The sequence below is a fragment of the Artemia sp. Qi Xiang Cuo genome, chromosome 4, assembly GCF_049724085.1.
Source record: "Artemia sp. Qi Xiang Cuo chromosome 4, ASM4972408v1, whole genome shotgun sequence".
Taxonomy (NCBI): Eukaryota; Metazoa; Arthropoda; class Branchiopoda; order Anostraca; family Artemiidae; genus Artemia; species Artemia sp. Qi Xiang Cuo.
In genome coordinates, this window is record NC_142797.1 from 59,777,842 (window position 1) to 59,796,182 (window position 18,341).

Here is an 18,341-nt window from a genome sequence, read left to right on the forward strand (position 1 = left end):
AGTACTAAGTGTTTCTAATCTTTTACTAAATTTTTATAATACTAAAGTCGTTTATTAGGTTGAACACGACCTAAAAGTTTTATCTAATGTTGGTCAAAAAAAAGTTTTTGTTATGGAAAGGTAATGTGGGCTTCATTACAATTCATTCATAGCAAATTATTCAATTCAAAATCAATTTATTATTCAATTTTTTAGAATAAGAATAAAACATAAAATCAATAACAGTAAAGATCTCTAGAAGGGAACTTGTTAAGTATCTTAAAAACAAAAAAAAAAAAAAAAAAAATTGAAGTGAATCTGAAATCGGACAAAAAAAAGGATAATTAAAGCAAATTGGCTAGGGGTGAAAGATTAAGTTATATTGTCAAGTTTTGTTACATTATTGTACAGCGTGTGGAAAGTCAGCGTGTTGAGCTTGTGGCTAACTGAACACTGGAGGATATTTGGTTCCATTGAATAATAGATTTGTAAATGGGAGATTGCTGGAGAGCACTAGAAAAATATTTAGGGATTATAAAGGCTGTATTGGATTTTCGGAGACAGTGGGCTTCCAAATTACTAATATTATAGTAGTTTAGTAGTTAAGGAGGAAGATTGTTGTGGAAAGCTGAGTAAGCAAGCTTTAATGGCACGGTTTTGGGCACATTTTAGTGTTTTAGTGAAAGAGCGATTTGTATTTCCCCAAACTGATCCGCAATAAGAAAAGTAAGGAAAAATAAAGGAATAATAGAGGGTAACTAGGATGTCAGGAGGAAGAAAATAATTAACACCGTTAATCATAGCTACTTGTCTCAAAATTATTGCTATGATGTAAGAAATATGATTAGAGAATGACAAGCATGAGTCATTAATTACACCAAGAAACTTGGTAACCTCCACTTGTGGGAGGATGTCGGAGGAGTACTTGAGACCAAGAGCAGGTTGGATTACGTTTTTGTTGCAGGGGGTTTTAAATAATACTACTTGACTTTTTTTTTCTATTAATGGTCATGTTATTCGTAAGGCACCATGTCTGGACTCTGTTCAGAAGTACTTGGGCAGAGGTTATTGCCGATGGTAAATTGGTGCCAGTGATGAAGAAGTTGTTGTCATCAGCGAATAGAACAGGATACACTGAAGGGCCCAGGTCCATAACAAGATGATTGATATATAGGAAAAATAAAATCGGGCCTAGAACGGAGCCTTGGGGGACACCTCTCCGAACAGGTAACGGCTGAGAAGATACTCCACCTAGTCTCACACTCTGTACCCTTCCAGATAGATAAGAGCCGAACTAAGAGAGGGGAACTCCTCGAATACCGTAACTATTTAATTTACTTATTAAAATACTATAATGGACCGTGTAAAAGGCCTTAGAAAAATCCAAAAATAAGCCCAATACAGTTTTTTTAAGGTCTAGTTGTGAGCGCATGAACTGTGTGGCGTCAATTAGAGCATGAGAATTGGATTTTTTTTCTATTCTTCTCTCAAAATTTCTAATCTATGGATTAGATAAAGCATATTATGTCAAGACAGATTTTTTGGGCATGGAAAAAAACTGTAATCATTTGATTACTGTAAAAATATATGGAAATAGTGAATGAAAAATTTACAACTTGCTGCTGTTTAATTAACATATTAATTAGTTTTAAATTACACACACTTGTTGGTGTGTGTTAAGGTTTTAATAGAGGAAGTGAAACTTTGTAAAATTTTCTTTCTTTTAGTCTCTTCAAATCTCTTTACTGTGTCTTCAAAACAATTTCTTTGCTTTCCTCTTTGTTTTGTTTTTTCGGTAATTTCACTACTTCAGATTTTGTCCATGTTAATAATTTTTCTAAGCCAAGATTAGGGTATTAGAATCCCTGAAAATGGCTCTTGTCAAGTATGGTCATTTGCGAAAAGTTGTCCTTTTGAAGACTTGGGAAAGTTATGCTTGATGTTTTCCAGAGCTTTTGGTAGAGGTATTGGTTTTGAGATCAAACAATATTTTTTTTTGGGGGGGGGGGAATCCAGCAAAGGTCAAGCGAAAAGAAGTGTGCTCTTGAATTGATTTGGAAGAGGTCACAAGGACAGACGGGAAGGTGAACTTTTTGGGTGGGAGTAGAGAAAGAAGCTCTCAACGGCATGGTGAGGAGGAGTAGCATTTGCAGCTGTCTTCACCTCAGGAGGCGTGGATCTGTGGTGTGGTTATCGGCGGTATTAGTATGAGTAGTTGTAGATGTCTACAATACGTTTGCTTTATTTGTTATTTCTCTTTCTATTTACCCGTTGTAGCTATATGGAATGAATTCTTTTAGAGATAATTCTTTCATTTTAGGCAAATCAATTGTGTTTGTGTTTGTACCATTTGTTTGTACCATTGTGTTTGTACAGTTGTGTTTGTACATTGTGTTTGTGTTTGTACAGTTTGTTTGTACCATTGTTTGGCCACTGTGTTTGTTTGGCCACTGTGTTTAGTTTGTATTTAATTCTTATTATAGCATTTATCTTTTGTTTTTCGTTTTCTATTATAAATTCTCTCTTTTTCTTAGCACAAGAAAACCCAGCAACTATACATTCAGTGATGATAGCGATGGTAAGTTTTATTCTAATGACTCTTATCATAACTATAAAGTAAGGTGCGCACGATCAAAATTTTGGTGGGTGGGGTCAAAACTAAATAAAAAGCACATTGTCACATCAAAATGTTTCTGGTTGGAGTGCTTCAAGTTAAAATTTTAGAAAGTCTAATCGTTTGTTTGTATAATGCACAAGATGAAACAAATCTTCTTTAAAAAAGGTTTTTTAAAAGTAGTACTACTTTTAAAGACGAATGTATAGGCCTATAATAAGACAACAAAAATAAACAAATGAAAGAACATAAAAAAAAACCTCTGAGCAATGCTTTTTGTTCAGGAAGTTTTCTTGTATTCATAATTCAATTTTCTATACTGAGTTTAATTAAAAAAATACTTTAATCACAATTTTAATCCTTATTTGAACAATATTATTTTTTTGTGATTAGGAAAGTTTTTTATGTAGTTTGAGTGGTAAAGGAAAGAAAACAAATAATTCTTTTCTAGTGCAAATGATTTTTTTAATTTTTTTTAAGCAGATTTTTGGTGTTTTACACAGGAAGACAACTTCAAAAGGTCATTGCGTGAAATCTATTCAAGAACTGTTGCCAATTTTGTGTTATATGTTTTTAAAGTAATTAATATCTATTTGTTCCTTTCCAAGTAATCTCCACCAGATATTGTACACCTGAGCCAGGTTTTTTTTCCAATCCTTGAATCATTTCGAAAAACCATTTTCTGCGATCTTTTTCGGCTTCATCTTGGAGGCCGTGTTTATCTCCTCAATCATAGCGTGGCGTCGTTTTTTTTCATGTGCTTCTTTATCTTCATGCACAAGAAAATGTCACAGGGTGGCATCTGGGGAATACGGTGGCACGGCATTATTAGTATGCTGTTTTTGGCCGAAAATTCGAGTACAAGCACCTATGTGTGAGCAGTAGTGTTATCATGGAGCAAAAACCAATTTTTGTTCTTCCACAAATGAGGGCGTTTTTGGTGAATTGCTTCGTGTAACTTGCGCATAACTCGTAATTAATATTCCTTATTGATCGTTTTGCCCTGCGGGAAGATCTCGTGATGCACCACGCCCCTGCAGTTGAAGAAAACTGTAATCAAAACCTTCACATTCGAGCGAACTTGGCGCAGTTATATCGGTCTTGACTCGTGTGGCAGCTGCCATTGTAATAATTAAACTTATGTTTCTACGTCTTAATCATAAACCCGTGTTTCTTCAGCAGTTATGATCCTCTAAGGCAAATTGGGGTCGTCGTGCATAGAGTCCAAAAGCTCCGTAGCAATGTTGATGCGAGACTTTTTTAGGTCGAAATTGAGCAATTTTGGTATGAATTTCGTGGTGACCCGTCTCATTAATCATTGGTTAAAATCAATATGTTTAAATCCTCAGCAACTGTCCATATGCTCCAACGGTGATTTGATGCTTGGCATAAACAATATTTTTGTTCACTTCACCAATTTTTTTGTCTGTTGCACTACTGATAAACACTACTGAAAAACACTACTGATAAAACATTTAAAAATAGAAATAAAATAAAAAATAGAAAATAAATAGAAAATAGAAAATATAGAAAATAGAAATAAAAAATAGAAAAAATAAAAAATTTTATATCGATTAAATTCCCTATTTTGTCTGTACTGGGGACTGTTGGCAATACATTTGTTATTATTGTAATGCTGAGTACTAAAGAAGAAGTGAAAACTGGAAAAAAAAAGAAAGAAAAGAGAGAGAACGATTTTCATGTTAGCCTGACTTATACACATCTCTTGCTATAAAACAATTCCGACGTTCGTAATAAAAAAATAATAACACGGCAGGGGTGTTGGATGGGAGCTAAAATTTAATAATTTCTGAGACCGCAGTGGCTAATCATGACAAAACAAAAAAACGCAAAGAGAGAAAAGAGAACAATAACAGCCAGTAAAAAAAATTTGCAAATATTTCGGTTGAGACCTCTGCTCAACTGTCCTCAGCGCAGAATAATAAAAAAATACAGAAAAAAGTCCAAAGGAAAATATAAAACACAAGCCTGTAAATAAACACTGACACTAAAATAAGGACCCTGGAAAAAACTGGAAAAAAAAATACAGAAAAAAGTCCAAAGGAAAATATAAAACACAAGCCTGTAAATAAACACTGAAACTAAAATAAGGACCCTGGAAAAAACTGGAAAAAAAATCCAGAAAAAAGTCCAAAGGAAAATATAAAACACAAGCCTGTAAATAAACACTGAAACTAAAATAAGGACCCTCGAAAAAACTGGAAAAAAAAATACAGAAAAAAGTCCAAAGGAAAATATATAACGCAAGCCTGTAAATAAACACTGAAACTAAAATAAGGACCCTGGAAAAAAACTGGAAAAAAAATACAGAAAAAAGTCCAAAGGAAAATATAAAACACAAGCCTGTAAATAAACACTGAAACTAAAATAAGGACCCTGGAAAAAAATACAGAAAAAAGTTCAAAGGAAAATATAAAACATAAGCCTGTAAATAAATACTGAAACTAAAATAACTAAAATAAGGACCCTCGTTTCTCACTTCTTTGCGATTTTTTGTTTTGAAGCTTGCATTAGTTCAAATGAACAGACATAAACAAACAAGCATATTTCATTTAATAATATCATTAGCAAAAGCATTAAGGTTGGTGTTATTTTGATTAAATCTCCTGGGCTCCTCGGGCACGCTTCTCATCGTTCACATCTTCTTGGCCCTCCGAGAACATTTTGTATCACCGATAAACGCTGTTTCGCTCCAAGATAACTTCACCATATGCCATAATCAGCGTTCAGTGTGTGTCCTCGCACTTTATTTTGTTTTGGGACAAAATTTGATACAGTCTTCGATCCATTTTTTGGAATTGGCAAAAATCGAGGATGAGCCAGAATACCCGCAAGAAAAGCAGCTGCAAAACAAATAAAAAATAAAATAACTGAACATTAACAATGGCCTAAATCGTCGGCATAAATGAGATGCACGAGTAAAAACATGACGGCACAGGAAATCGTAAATTGAAGATGCGTAACCCGTGGAAATGCAATATTAGCGACACTTTTTGACACCTAATTTTAATAGTTTTTGTTCGGTAACGTTTTGGTTTTTCCCTTGTCAAACTCTTTGCTCATTATGTTCAAGGAAAGCCATAATTCAAAATGTTTGTTTTCGTTCTTGTATTGCAGCTAGAGTATAAAGTAGGTACTAGAAGAGGATTGTACCGTTGACATTCCTTTGGGGCCTGAATTCAAATTTTGTCCAAAGTAAGATTTGTACCCTCTAACCGTCAGTGAATATAATAGGGCTGTTTTTTTAGCACTAAGATCTTTCATCTTTCTGCAAAGATTATCGTTTTTTCAACTCATCTTTGTTCTAAGATCTTATAACTCACTGATGTTACCAAAAAGCATGAAAGACGCCATCTTTCTGCCATATAGAACAATGATGAGAGAACTTTGAGGATATACATCATTGTTCTCAGACCGCTGATCAGAGCAGAATGATCAAAGACGTTTGCATAAAAACGACAAAAGATGTAAGATCTTAGTCCAAAGATTTCATTTTTAAGCGTTTTCTGACAAAATATGTAAGATCTTAGCACAATGATGAGTGAAAAAACGGCCCTAATATTTTACATCATTGGGACAGTAATAAAAAGGGGTGGAAAAGGGAGTTTCGTGACTGAAGACTATGTTAATCGTTTGGGTGCCCGTCTCTGAATTGTCTCTTTTATTGTAGTTTCTGTTTTTTGTCATTCCTATCCTTTTTTGTCATTCTTTTGTTTTTTGTCATTCTTTTGTCATTCTTTTTTGTCATTTTTTTGTCATTCTTGTGTTTTTTGTCATTCCTTTATTCCTATCTGTTTTTTGGCTATCCTGGTTAAAAGGGTTGTAATTAAATATTTGTTTTGATTTTTGTCCCTTCATTTATTTTTGATATTTTATTTTATTTTTATATTTTATTTTTCATTTTGTTTTGATTTTTGTCCCTTCTTCATTATTCAAATATTTGTTCTTCATTTTTGTCCCTTGTTTCATGCCGTACTAGGTTCAACGATTTAAGGCATGAAATATAATAATCAACGTATTTAAATTACTGAAATTAATTACAATTCCTTACGTTTTAATTTAGTTATTATTGATCTGTTTTATAGATGACTTTGTGCCAACACAACCAAAAACAAAGTCTGAGAAAGTTAGCAGTTCTGCGAAAGAAAAACCAGCTATTAAAAGGGCAAAGACACAAGCAATGCTCTCTACTAGTCCTACAAGAATCACCCAAAGACCAAAAGTGGAGGACAGAGTTTTCGAGGTAAGCTGTAGTATGACAACCCTGTTCGGGTATTCATTCATTCTTTGATGTTTTTACTGTTTGATATGCATTTCGATAAAAGTGTTACTGTGTTGCCAGCTTTTAATAGATACTATCTAAGTTGGTTCAAAATAGAGAACATGAGTAGAATTTGGGTTTGTCGGTTTCATTCTGTGTTTAACATTAGTGGTAGTACTGCGGTAATTTTTTTCAGATGAAATGCAAAAGTTTAATCGGGAATGCATGCATAGCTAAGCCTGCGAGGACAAGGAAATGCAAGAGAATAATAATAAATGGAATGAAAGTTAATTTTTAAAGAATTGTGTACCAAGTTGGATTTATATGCAACCAAACACACGCATGACAGTACAATTCATGAGGTATTACGTAATGAAATATAATATTAATATTAAATTACATTGTATTTCAAGACGAAACAGAATCTACTATTAACACGTTTAAAAATGAAAATCCGGTTAAAATGTTTTATCACAATTGGAAAGTCAGATCAAAAGATAAAACAGGCTTGTTTATTAAGCAATAAAAGTACGTATTGAGGACAAGGACGTATCCAGATTTTTTTTTTCGGGGGTTATCTTTTTCGGGGTATATTTTTTTTTTGGGGGGGGGGTTACAAAAAAATGAAAATGCATAAAAAAAAATTCGTTTTTGTTACGTTTTTCGGAGCCGGACAAATTTTTTTAGAAGGTTCAAACTCTGAACCCCCCCTCCCCCATTGAATACGGCCTTGATCGAGGATTAAAATTTTGAATTAAATTTGGTATACTAGCTTATTTTTCATGTTTTGTTTCCTTCATAGTGATGTGTTGTCATTAGGTTCGAGCTTATATAAAACACGTTGGAATAATGGGACAGCGGAAAGTTTTGGATGGTGTTTAGGTTATTTCAGTTGTTTGCTAATTTTTATCCTTTCGTTTAATAAATATTTGAGCATATATAGATGCATATTTCAACAAAGGTGGGACGTACCGGGAGAAATCCATCCCCCCTCCTCCCGAAGATCTCTCTTCTGTGAAAGTGTTTTGGTATTGAGAATATGTTTAAAGTTTGGAGTTTTGGCCGAATGTATTTAGGCTCGCACGAGTCGTTTGGTGCCTCCTTTTAAAGTTTGAATTTTGATTTCCTAATAGATTACAGTCAGGTACGTCGATTGGGGAGGGGTCAATTGCCCTTCCCCCATTTGTTACGTGCATCCCCCCTTAAATTAAAAAAAAATTTTGGGATTTCCATTGGAAAATAGCTTTTTTAGTGTTTTCATTTAAGAAAATCGACAAAATAACAAAATTGCCTCCTACCCTAGATTATGAAAAATATGTTTTGCCTCCTTCCCCTGTACTTTCGTTTATTCGAGCCCGTGCTTACAGTCATATCTTTCCTACTTTGAGCAGAAAACTTCTAAGCATATTAACCAATCCTCCTGAAGCTAGTATGTCTCCCCGGAGCAGATGCAATGATACAAATAGTACCTCGACCTATATATAAAAAAAAACATCGTTTTTGTTACGTTTTTCGGAGTCGGACAAATTTCTTTCTTCTCAGTACTGGAGTGACGGTTTTGCTTCGCAAATAGGCGCGGTGCAGCGATGCGTCAAGGAGCCGTCACGGCTTTGCAGCAGGGGGCCGCCAGGACTTCATGGAACACCAGGAAGGTCTTTTTGCTTGTGCAAGTTTTTGTATCCCACGTTTCTCGAATATTTAAAACTTGTGGGAAAAATGTGCCGTATGCTATAAGCACGTGTGAAATATATTGTAGAAAAATGACCATCTCCCAAAAAAATCCAACCATAAGAGCTCGTATGAACTTTTTATCTGCCCTTCTTGAGAGTGTACTAGTTCTAATTCCTTATATAAAAGTAAGCACAAGAATTTATCTCGGCCAGGATATGTAACAATGCCCTATCGAGTGGACATTATATTCCGCTATCCTTTCCGCAGGGAGTATTACAAATGTATCTGCAAGCTTCAATTTTATGATCATTTCCCGGTCCCCCATAATTAAAATATATTTTACAAATCATGATAAACCTGGTCCGAACCATTGAACCTTTTGAACTAGAACCACCTCAAACTCGTTTTTCTCGTAAAACCTACTTCGACGGGTAAAAAAGGTATTCTGGTTCGTCTTTACTACTAGATTACATATAGATGTATTCTAAAGGTCATTCGCAGCTTTGCTTTCTTTTTTTTTTGTGTTAAAGAAAGAAATCCTTATGCCAAAGGATTTGTTAAATTCCTTATATTTTTCAATGTTCTTCCTTTTTTGCTGTAATAAGGATTAGAATATGACAGAGTTTTGTTCTGCAGAGAGAGTTGGAAAAAGCACTTGAATTGTCAAGAGAGAAAGACGAATCTTATACCAGATTATCTCCAGCGGAAATATCAACAGTCAGTGCTCAAGAAACTGCAATTTTAGATGAGGAGGAAGTAAATGATTGTTTTAAAAATGATGATGGGCGAAAATCTAAGGATTGCGTGGAGGAGACTGTGCAAGTTCAACTGGATGTCGACGACACTAACCGAAGTTCAAAAATCGTTGTTACTGAAGTTGTTGACATTACAGATGAGAATGAAATACCCGTCAGACTTTCAAAAAGAAAATCGAGGACAGCAAAGCCAATTTTGGAATCAGAGGAAAGTGATAACTATAGTTCTTTAGATGAGGATGAGCCTGTGATAGTAAAGAAAAAACTGTCTACTAACGCGGCGAAAAGCAGTTTCAAGAAAGTTATAGAAAAGAAATCTAATCCTAAGATTGAAAAGACGCCTAGTAAACGGGAGAAAAAAGAATTATCAAACGGGAAACCTGAAGCTAAATCTACTGCAGGAGCAGAAACTAAGGAGGAATTATCGAGAAGCAAAGGAGGTGTACCATTAAAGAGCAGAGTTACCGGCAGCGGTGAGTCTCCTATTTTTGATTTCCCAGTGAGATTGAGTTATTTTGCTTGAAGTAAGGGCTTTGGCTAGGTAACATTTGCTAATTCGGACTCTTGCAGGGCTGTGGAGTCTGTTATAAGTCATAAACGACTCCGTCTCCAGATATTTTCAATATACCGACTTCAACTCCGACTCCATTCAGCAAAATTTACTAAAACTGCGACTCCACATCCCTGGATTTTTGGTTCTGTTTCCTTAAAAGCTACCACCATCATTATCCAGGATAAATAGAAGGTCATTGGCAGTCTCTATTGTGTTAAGCCATTTTGTTTCTAGGGAATCTTTGTCTGTTGTGTGAGGCCAGTCACCCATACAGTTGGTAATCATTTTATTGCCGAGACTAGGGAAATGTCGTCATGTGATCGGTGACTGTTGATACTTCGGTAATTTTTTTAATCATAATTTTTTTCTAAAAATTAACAGTCTTTTCTAGGTCTTGAACTGTCTTCAGTGTAATTTTTGGCAACAGTTAAGACAATAGGACTATTTAAAACAAGCCTATGAATTTAAAAACAGACTATTTAAAAACAACCATGAATGCTTACTTTTTTCAGTCCTAAACTAAATATTTATTGTAAAATCACAAAGGATTGGAAATGGAAAAGGATTTTAAAAATATAAAGATACAAAAAAGAGTAATATTCTTAATCTGGGGAGGGGGTGGGGGCTCAATGAATATACCAGAAAATTGTATTTTTCAAAATCTAGAGGAGGACAATAAAATCTAGGTGGAGGACAATAAAACGAATGAAGGATGCTTCAATAGTTTTTTATTATTAATATTCCTCTTGACGAGTTTTCTGAAAAATATTATGTGTCGTCTTTATACTCTGTATTCGGAAAACAGCTTTTTGCAACATGAGCATTGAACATGCTGTAAAAAAGAAGTTAGAAATCAGTCAACATACCAAGATACGTTGGGTCATCATTTAAAAAGCATATGTCTTAAGCTTGTGTTTCTTTTTTCTATAGTTTATCTACCTGGAACTCTTGACTTTTATGTCACAAAACAATTGATTGGATATTCTTAATACGTTAAATTCTCATTAAAAAAAAATAAAACGAAGTATTTCAGTTAAGCTTAAAGCTTAACCTAAATTATGATTTTTATAAATTAAATTATTAAATGGTTTTAGAATAGAAAACCAGGATTCTATGTGCAGAAAAAAATAAAACGAAGTATTTCAGTTAAGCTTAAAGCTTAAGCTAAATTATTATTTATATAAATTAAATTATTAAATGGTTTTAGAAAAGAAAACCAGTATTCTATATATAAAAAAAAAAAATAAAACGAAGTATTTCAGTTTAGCTTAAAGCTTAAGCTAAATTATTATTTATATAAATTAAATTATTAAATGGTTTTAGAAAAGAAAACCAGGATTCTATGTGCAGAAAAAAAAATCGAAGTATTTCAGTTAAGCTTAAAGCTTAAGCTAAATTATTATTTATATAAATTAAATTATTAAATGGCTTTTGAAAAGAAAACCAGGATTCTATGTGCAGAAAAAAAACTAAACGAAGTATTTCAGTTAAGCTTAAAGCTTAAGCTAAATTATTATTTATATAAATTAAATTATTAAATGGCTTTAGAAAAGAAAACCAGGATTCTATGTGCAGAAAAAAAAAATAAAACGAAGTATTTCAGTTAAGCTTAAAGCTTAACCTAAATTATGATTTATATAAATTAAATTATTAAATGGCTTTAGAAAAGAAAACCAGGATTCTATGTGCAGTTAGGCAGTTTTGTGCTTTAACAGCTCTTTTATTTTTTCCACTTAATTCCCTTTAATGCTGAATATATCTAACCACTATTCTAGCATATTATTGTTAGGGCACCTTGGATGGACTCACCAAACTAAGTCAAAGCTCAGACCTGAAGGGCCCATTGCTTCGATACCCCTCACCCCTCCCCTTAAAAAAACAACAGCAGAAACAATGGTTTAGGGATAACATACTAGTTTACTCATCCAATTGTGACACATACTGCCAGTGGCGTCAATTTAGAGGCTGGTGTGCCATGGCCCTCTCTAGGTTTTGAAAACCATCTTTTTGAGGTGTTTTAATTCAAGAAACACTTTTGGAGTATTTTCATTGACAAAATAAAAAAAAACTTCCCATCCCCCTAGATTCTGAAAAATGTAACCCTCCCCCCCAGAAAAAGAAGTTGTGAATCGATGCCGTTATATACGTACTGTGCACTAAGAATGTTGATCTTCAATCCATATGTTTTCTTTCTTGCAGATTAGTTTAAAATAAGGACAATTAGGTTCAAAAACTTCAAGAAAACAAATAAATAAAATTTAAAAACTATAGAATTATGCATGGAAGTTCTAAATCATATTTTCTCGGGGAATATCAATGATAAAATTCTTAAATTTTTCACCGTATTCACTCGTCCAGACATAAGCAAGCAATACTTAAGTATTGCCTACTAATTATTAGTATGAGATGCAAGATGACATACTAAACTATTAAAACGCTTAAACCAGGAGGGAGGGATCACTTAATACGGTTCTAGCTTTTAGAAATACTTGGACTTAGAGAAATAATCTTCAGACTTTGAGAAATACTATTCCAAAAAACATTATTTGATGAAAAGGTAAAGCGTAATGATGTTTGTCACGACCCTCCTTCGGAAAAAAAAGATCCGTGGCCTCCCTCCCTGTTTTGCTATCCGAAAAATAACCCAAGCCAATGCCTTCCTGTTTAAAATAAAATCACTTTCTTTTTCTGCCACAATAACCGAAGTAAAATGTTTACACTGTTACGCTGGGAACAACACTTGCTTACGCTGATAATTCTTTTGGTGGCATATACAGACGTCACTTGAAAAGTTGGTTTGAGTTGAACACTTTTCTCATTAAGAATTCGGAACTTTATAAAAATTTAATACAGATTTTAGTTTTGGAGATACGTTTTACAAAAAGTACATTGAAAATAAAACGTTTTTTTTTTCTACTGCCCAAGAAAAAAAGAGTTAAGTAAACATGAAAACGTATGGTCATCGTGGCATTGAGAATGGCATCGTGGCAGTTAGTGTTTCCTGACAATTATTATGGTAATGTGGTCTCTATGTTCACATTGAAGGATACGGTGTTGTAAAGGTTCTTGTATAGTTTTAAGATGTGTCATGACTATCCCACGTTTTATTTTTAGTTTTATCGAGTAATTATTACAAGTAGCAGGAAAATAATTCAGTTCAAGCAAGATGCAATTTTCGAAATCGATTGTTTGTGTAAAGTCAGATATAGCTTTACGTACTATGCTTTCTATAGTACACATTGTTGGTTTGAGGGGGGGAGGTAACGAACCACTTTTCTGCCTCTTATTATGTTTGTTGAAAATTCATGGACGATTCTAGTTCAAACAAGGTGCCTGCCACATGCCTACCTTTTTGCTAACAGACTGGTGTGTGTGTGTTCAAGCAAGATGAAATTTTCGAAATCGACATTATGTGTATTAATAAAAAAAAATTTTTGCACAAAATAAGTTTAAAAAAAAAGTAAAGAACTCCATTACACCAAAAATGAATAAAAATAGAATCAAATAATCTACCAAGCATACAACTACCACCAATCAGTATTAATTATTAAATGTAAACCCAAAACAAACAGAAATTAAAATAAGTCAAACTCAAAACGAGCAGAAATTAATCTGAGTAGGGTTCTAAACCCTATGATTTCTAAGAGCCAGAATATAATTTTTACTTTATTGAACAAAAAGTTTAAATGAATTTACGGAAAAAAATGTGTATTGTCAGTTTAATTTACATATGCTGATATTTATTCCTTAAAATCTTAAATAATTTTCGAGTTCTTAAAGTTATAAAAGTGAAAACGTTTAAAAGAATTTTTTTAACTAAAGTGCAAATTATATTATGGCTCTTAGAAATCATACGGTTTAGAACCCTACTCAGATTAATTTCTGCTCGTTTTGAGTCTGACTTATTATAATTTCTGTTTGTTTTGGGTTTCATTTATTTATTAATACTGATTAGCGGTAGTTGTATGCTTGGTTGATTATTTGATTCTATTTTTGTTCATTTTTGGTGTAATGGAGTTCTTTACTTTTTTTAAAACTTATTTTGTGCAAAAATTTTTTTTTATAAATTTCTGTTCGTTTTATATTAACATAGTCTTTTTCAGGGAGAAAGAGTGAGCCTCTACTGAAGTTAAACAATCATCCCTTCCATAAAAACCTTTAATACCCCCTGGGCATAACTTACAGCCCTTGCCCCTAGTCTTTGGGGTTTGTTTCAACCCTAAAAGCCTTGCTATATGATATATGACTATTTTGAATAGAATGGCTATCTCAAAATTTCTATTTGATACATTTCGGGACAATATGACGTGTGTCTAGGGGGGAAAGGGTAGCTCTCCTCTAATCACTTTGAATCTTGAAAAGGGCACTAGAGCGTCTGATTACCAATCCAATGAGCCCCCTTTGAAGTTTATATGATCGCGCTTTCAATAAAAACCTTAATATGTCACCAGGGCGAAACTTACAACCCTTGCCCTGAGGGCTGGGGGATTTGTTATCCTCAAAGACATAATTTCCAGACCTTTCTGATAGGCGTAACAAAACGGCTATATCAAAATTTTGATTGGAAGTGTTTGAGGAAATGATAGCCGTGGAGGGAGACATTTACCCTCTGATCACTTTCGACTAATAAAAAAGGTACTAGTCCTCTCAATTTCCAATCAAATGAGCCCTTTGAAGCTTCTCCGACAAAAATTTCTATAAAACCGTTAAATGCCCCAAAGGCACAACTTACGACCCTTGTCCTGATTGCTATGGGGGAGAGGGTTGTCATCCTCAAAGGCATAATTTCCAGACCTTTCAACTACGTTGAACAAAAGGGCTATCGTAAAATTTTCATTAGATGTGTTTGGTGAAATGGTGAGAATGAGAGGGGGGCTAGTTACCCTCCAATCACTTTCGACTATTAAAAAGGGCACCAGCCCTCTCAATTTCCAATTGAATGAGCCCCTTTTGAAGTTTCTACGACAGCACTATCTATAAAAACCTCATAGGCCCCAGGGCATAATTTCCAGAACCTTCAACTACATTAAACAAAATGGCTATCTCAAAACTTTGATTGAATGTGTTTGGGGAAATGGTGGGCGTGAGAGGCGGGTTAGTTGCCCTCCAATTACTTTTGACTATTAAAAATGAGACTAGCCATTTCAATTTCCAATAAAACGAGCCCTTTTTGAAATTCCTACGAAAAAAATTTCCGTAAAAACAATATAAGTCACCACGGCGTAATATAAAACCCGGACCTGAGGGGCTGTGGGGGGGGGGTTGTCATCCTCAAAGATCTAATTTCCAGAACTTTCAACTACGTTGAACAAAATGAATATCTCAAAAAGTTGATTGGATGTGATTGGGGACATGGTGGGCGAGAGAGGGGGGTTAGCTGTTCTTTAATCACCTTCGACTATTAAAAAAAGATCTAGCCATTTCAAATTCCAATTTAATAAGACCCTTTTGAAGCTTTTACCACAACTCCTTCTATAAAAAGTTCCTATTCCCTCAGGACATAAGTTACAACCCTTGCCTTGGGGGCTGTGGGGGGGGGTTGTGATCCTCAAAGACCTAATTTCCAGAAATTTCTCCTATGTTTGAAAAAATGGCTATCTCAAAATTTTTATTGTATGTGTTTGGGGAAATGGTTGGCGTCAGAGGAGGGTTAGTTGCCCTCCAATTACTTTCGACCATTAAAAAGGGCACTGACGATTTCAATTTCCAATCGAATAAGCCCTTTTTGAAGTTTCTACGACAACTCCTTCTATAAAAACCTTATTTGCCCCCAGGGCATAACTTACAACCCTTACCCTGAGGGGTCTGGGTGGGGGAGTTGTCATCCTCAAAGACCTAATGTGCAAAACTTTCAACTACGTTGAACAAAATGGCTATATCAAAATTTGATTGGTTGTGTTTGGGGAAAAGGTGGACGTGAGAGGGGGGTTAGTTGCCCTCCAACCACTTTTGACTATTAAGAAGAGCACTAGCCCTTTGAATTTCCAATCGAATGAGCCCTTTTTGAAGTTTCTACGACAAAGCTTTCAATAAAAACCTTATATACCCCCCGGGGCATAACTTATAACCCTTGCCCTGAAGACTGTGGGGGGGAGTTTCCAACTTAAAGATATAATATCCAAAACTTTCAACTACGTTGAACAAAATGGATGTCTCAAATTTTGATTGGATTTGTATGGGGAAATGGTGTGCGTGGAAGGAGTTGCCCTCCAATCACTTTCGACTATTAAAAAGGATGCAAGCCCTTTCAATTTCCAATCGAATGAGCCCTTTTTTAAGTTTCTACGACAACGCTTTCTATGAGAACCTTATATGCCCAAGGGCATAACTTATAACCCTTGCCCTGAGGGCTGTGGGGGGGGGGGTGTCATTCTCAAAGACCTAATTTTCAGAATTTTCAACTACGTGAACAAAATGGCTATCTCAAAATTTTGATTGGGTGCGTTTGGGGAAAAGGTGGGCGTGAGAGCGGGGTTAGTCGCCCTCCAATCACTTTCGACTATTAAAAAGGGCAGTAGCCCTTTTAATTTCCAATCGAATGAGCTCCTTTTGAAGTTTCTACGACAACGCTTTCTTTAAAAATCTTATATGCCCCCAGGGCTTAACTGACAACCCTTGCCCTGAGGGTTATAGGGGGGGGGGGGGGTCCACCTGAAAAACATAATTTACATCGGGAAATCAACTACGCTGAGCAAAATGGTCATCTCAAAATTTTGATTGGAAGTATTTGTGGAAATGGTGGGCGTACAAGGGGTGTTAGTTGCCTTCCAATCATTTTTGACTGTTAAAAAGGGCACAAGCCACTCCAATTTGCAATCGAATGAGCCCATTTTTAAGTTCCTACGACAACGCTTTCTATAAGAACCTTATATACCCCAAGGGCATAGCTTATAACCCTTGCCCTGAGGGCTATGGGGCGGGGGGGTGTCATTCTCAAAGACCTAATTTTCAGACTTTTCAACTACGTGAACAAAATGGCTATCTCAAAATTTTGATTGGGTGCGTTTGGGGAAAAGGTGGGCGTGAGAGCAGGGTTAGTCGCCCTCCAATCATTGTCGACTATTAAAAAGGACACTAGCCCTTTGAATTTCCAATCGAATGAGCTCCTTTTGAAGTTTCTACGACAACGCTTTCTATAAAAATCTTATATGCCCCCAGGGCTTAACTTACAACCCTTGCCCTGAGGGTTGTGGTGGGGGTGTCCTCCTGAAAAACATAATTTATATCTGGAAATCAACTACGCTAAACAAAATGGCCATCTCAAAATTTTGATTGGAAGTATTTGGGGAAATGGGGGGTGTAAAAGGGGTGTTAGTTGCCTTCCAATCACTTTCGATTATTAAAAAGGGCACAAGGCAGACCAATTTGCAATCGAATGAGCCTTTTCGAAGTTTCTAGGGCAACTCCTTCGATACGAAGTGCGCTGGTCTAAAGAAAAAAAAATAATACATTGTGCCAACATCGTTTTTTACTTAGGCAGCGATATTGCGCTGCCTATGAAAGCCAGATATAACTTTGTGTACTTTACTTTCTATAGCACACATTGTTGTAGTGAGGGGGGGGGGATGAGAAGCAACGGACCACTTTTCTGCCTCTTATTATGTTGATTGAAACTTCATGGACGATTCTAGTTCAAACAAGGTGCCTCCACATGCCTACCTTTTTGCTAAAAGACTGGTGTGTGTGTGTGGAAGGGTAGGGGGGGGGGGGGGGTAATGGATTTTGGAAACCAGGGCGCTTTTGTCCTCCGATCATATAGATTGAAAATCCTTGCATGATTTTGTTTCAAATTAGACGAGATATGCCTGTATTTCTGATTAATAGTTGGCAGTATTGGAGGTTGAATTGGATTATGGAGGGACCAAACGCCCACTTTGGTCTTCTAGTCATATAGAATGAAAGAAATTGCATGATTCCTGCTCAAGCCCTCTTCAACATGCCGAAATTTTTGCTAAAAATCGGAAGGGGGATTGTTGGTGTCGAAGGGCCCGAGGCTCCACTTTAGTCTTACAATTCTATAAGACGAAAGTCCTTGCATGATTCCAGTTTTAACAAGGTTCAACATGCTCTCTTTTCAGATAAAAATTGAGAGTGTGGGGGGGGGGGGTCTGGACGTTGGAGGAGCCATTAGCCCTATTATGTATTGCATCAGAATTCAGTACCTATTCAAGAGTTAAGCTCAATTAGACCATTGAAGTTGATGACATATTGATTACTAGATTTTAAGTTCGAGCTAACCTGATGAAGTGAAATAAAGGCGTTTAAAAGTAACTGAATTGACTAATTTTTCTATATAAAAGAGCCTTTTGAACTGAATGAATGACGGTGTCCAGTCTCGCCAGCTCTTAAGGGCTATTTGTTCCTCTCCTTTAGATTTTTGTGTGTGCCAACTTAAGGGTTTTTGTGTTTACTTGAGCTGCATCTTACATTTCTTATCCCAACTTAAGTTAAGCCAGATACAACAGCTTTTTGGGAAAATCTAGCTGA

General features: G+C 35.3%; 1 protein-coding gene across 7 annotated transcripts in view; it reads left to right on the forward strand.

Annotated features, from left to right (window-relative positions):
- The window catches only part of LOC148953286 (uncharacterized), a 148,876-nt gene that overhangs the window by 67,846 nt on the left and 62,689 nt on the right, over positions 1-18,341 (forward strand). For 4 of the 7 annotated variants that reach the window (XM_089088458.1, XM_089088457.1, XM_089088456.1 and 1 more), the window contains exons 3-5: positions 2,514-2,557; positions 6,700-6,857; positions 9,183-9,774. The exons of 2 other annotated variants lie outside the window; for them this stretch is intronic. In XM_089088458.1, the coding sequence (XP_088944584.1) occupies positions 2,514-2,557; positions 6,700-6,857; positions 9,183-9,774 (794 nt within the window). The remainder of the gene's footprint in view (positions 1-2,513; positions 2,558-6,699; positions 6,858-9,182; positions 9,775-18,341) is intronic. One more of the 7 variants, XM_089088451.1, reaches the window with a different exon arrangement.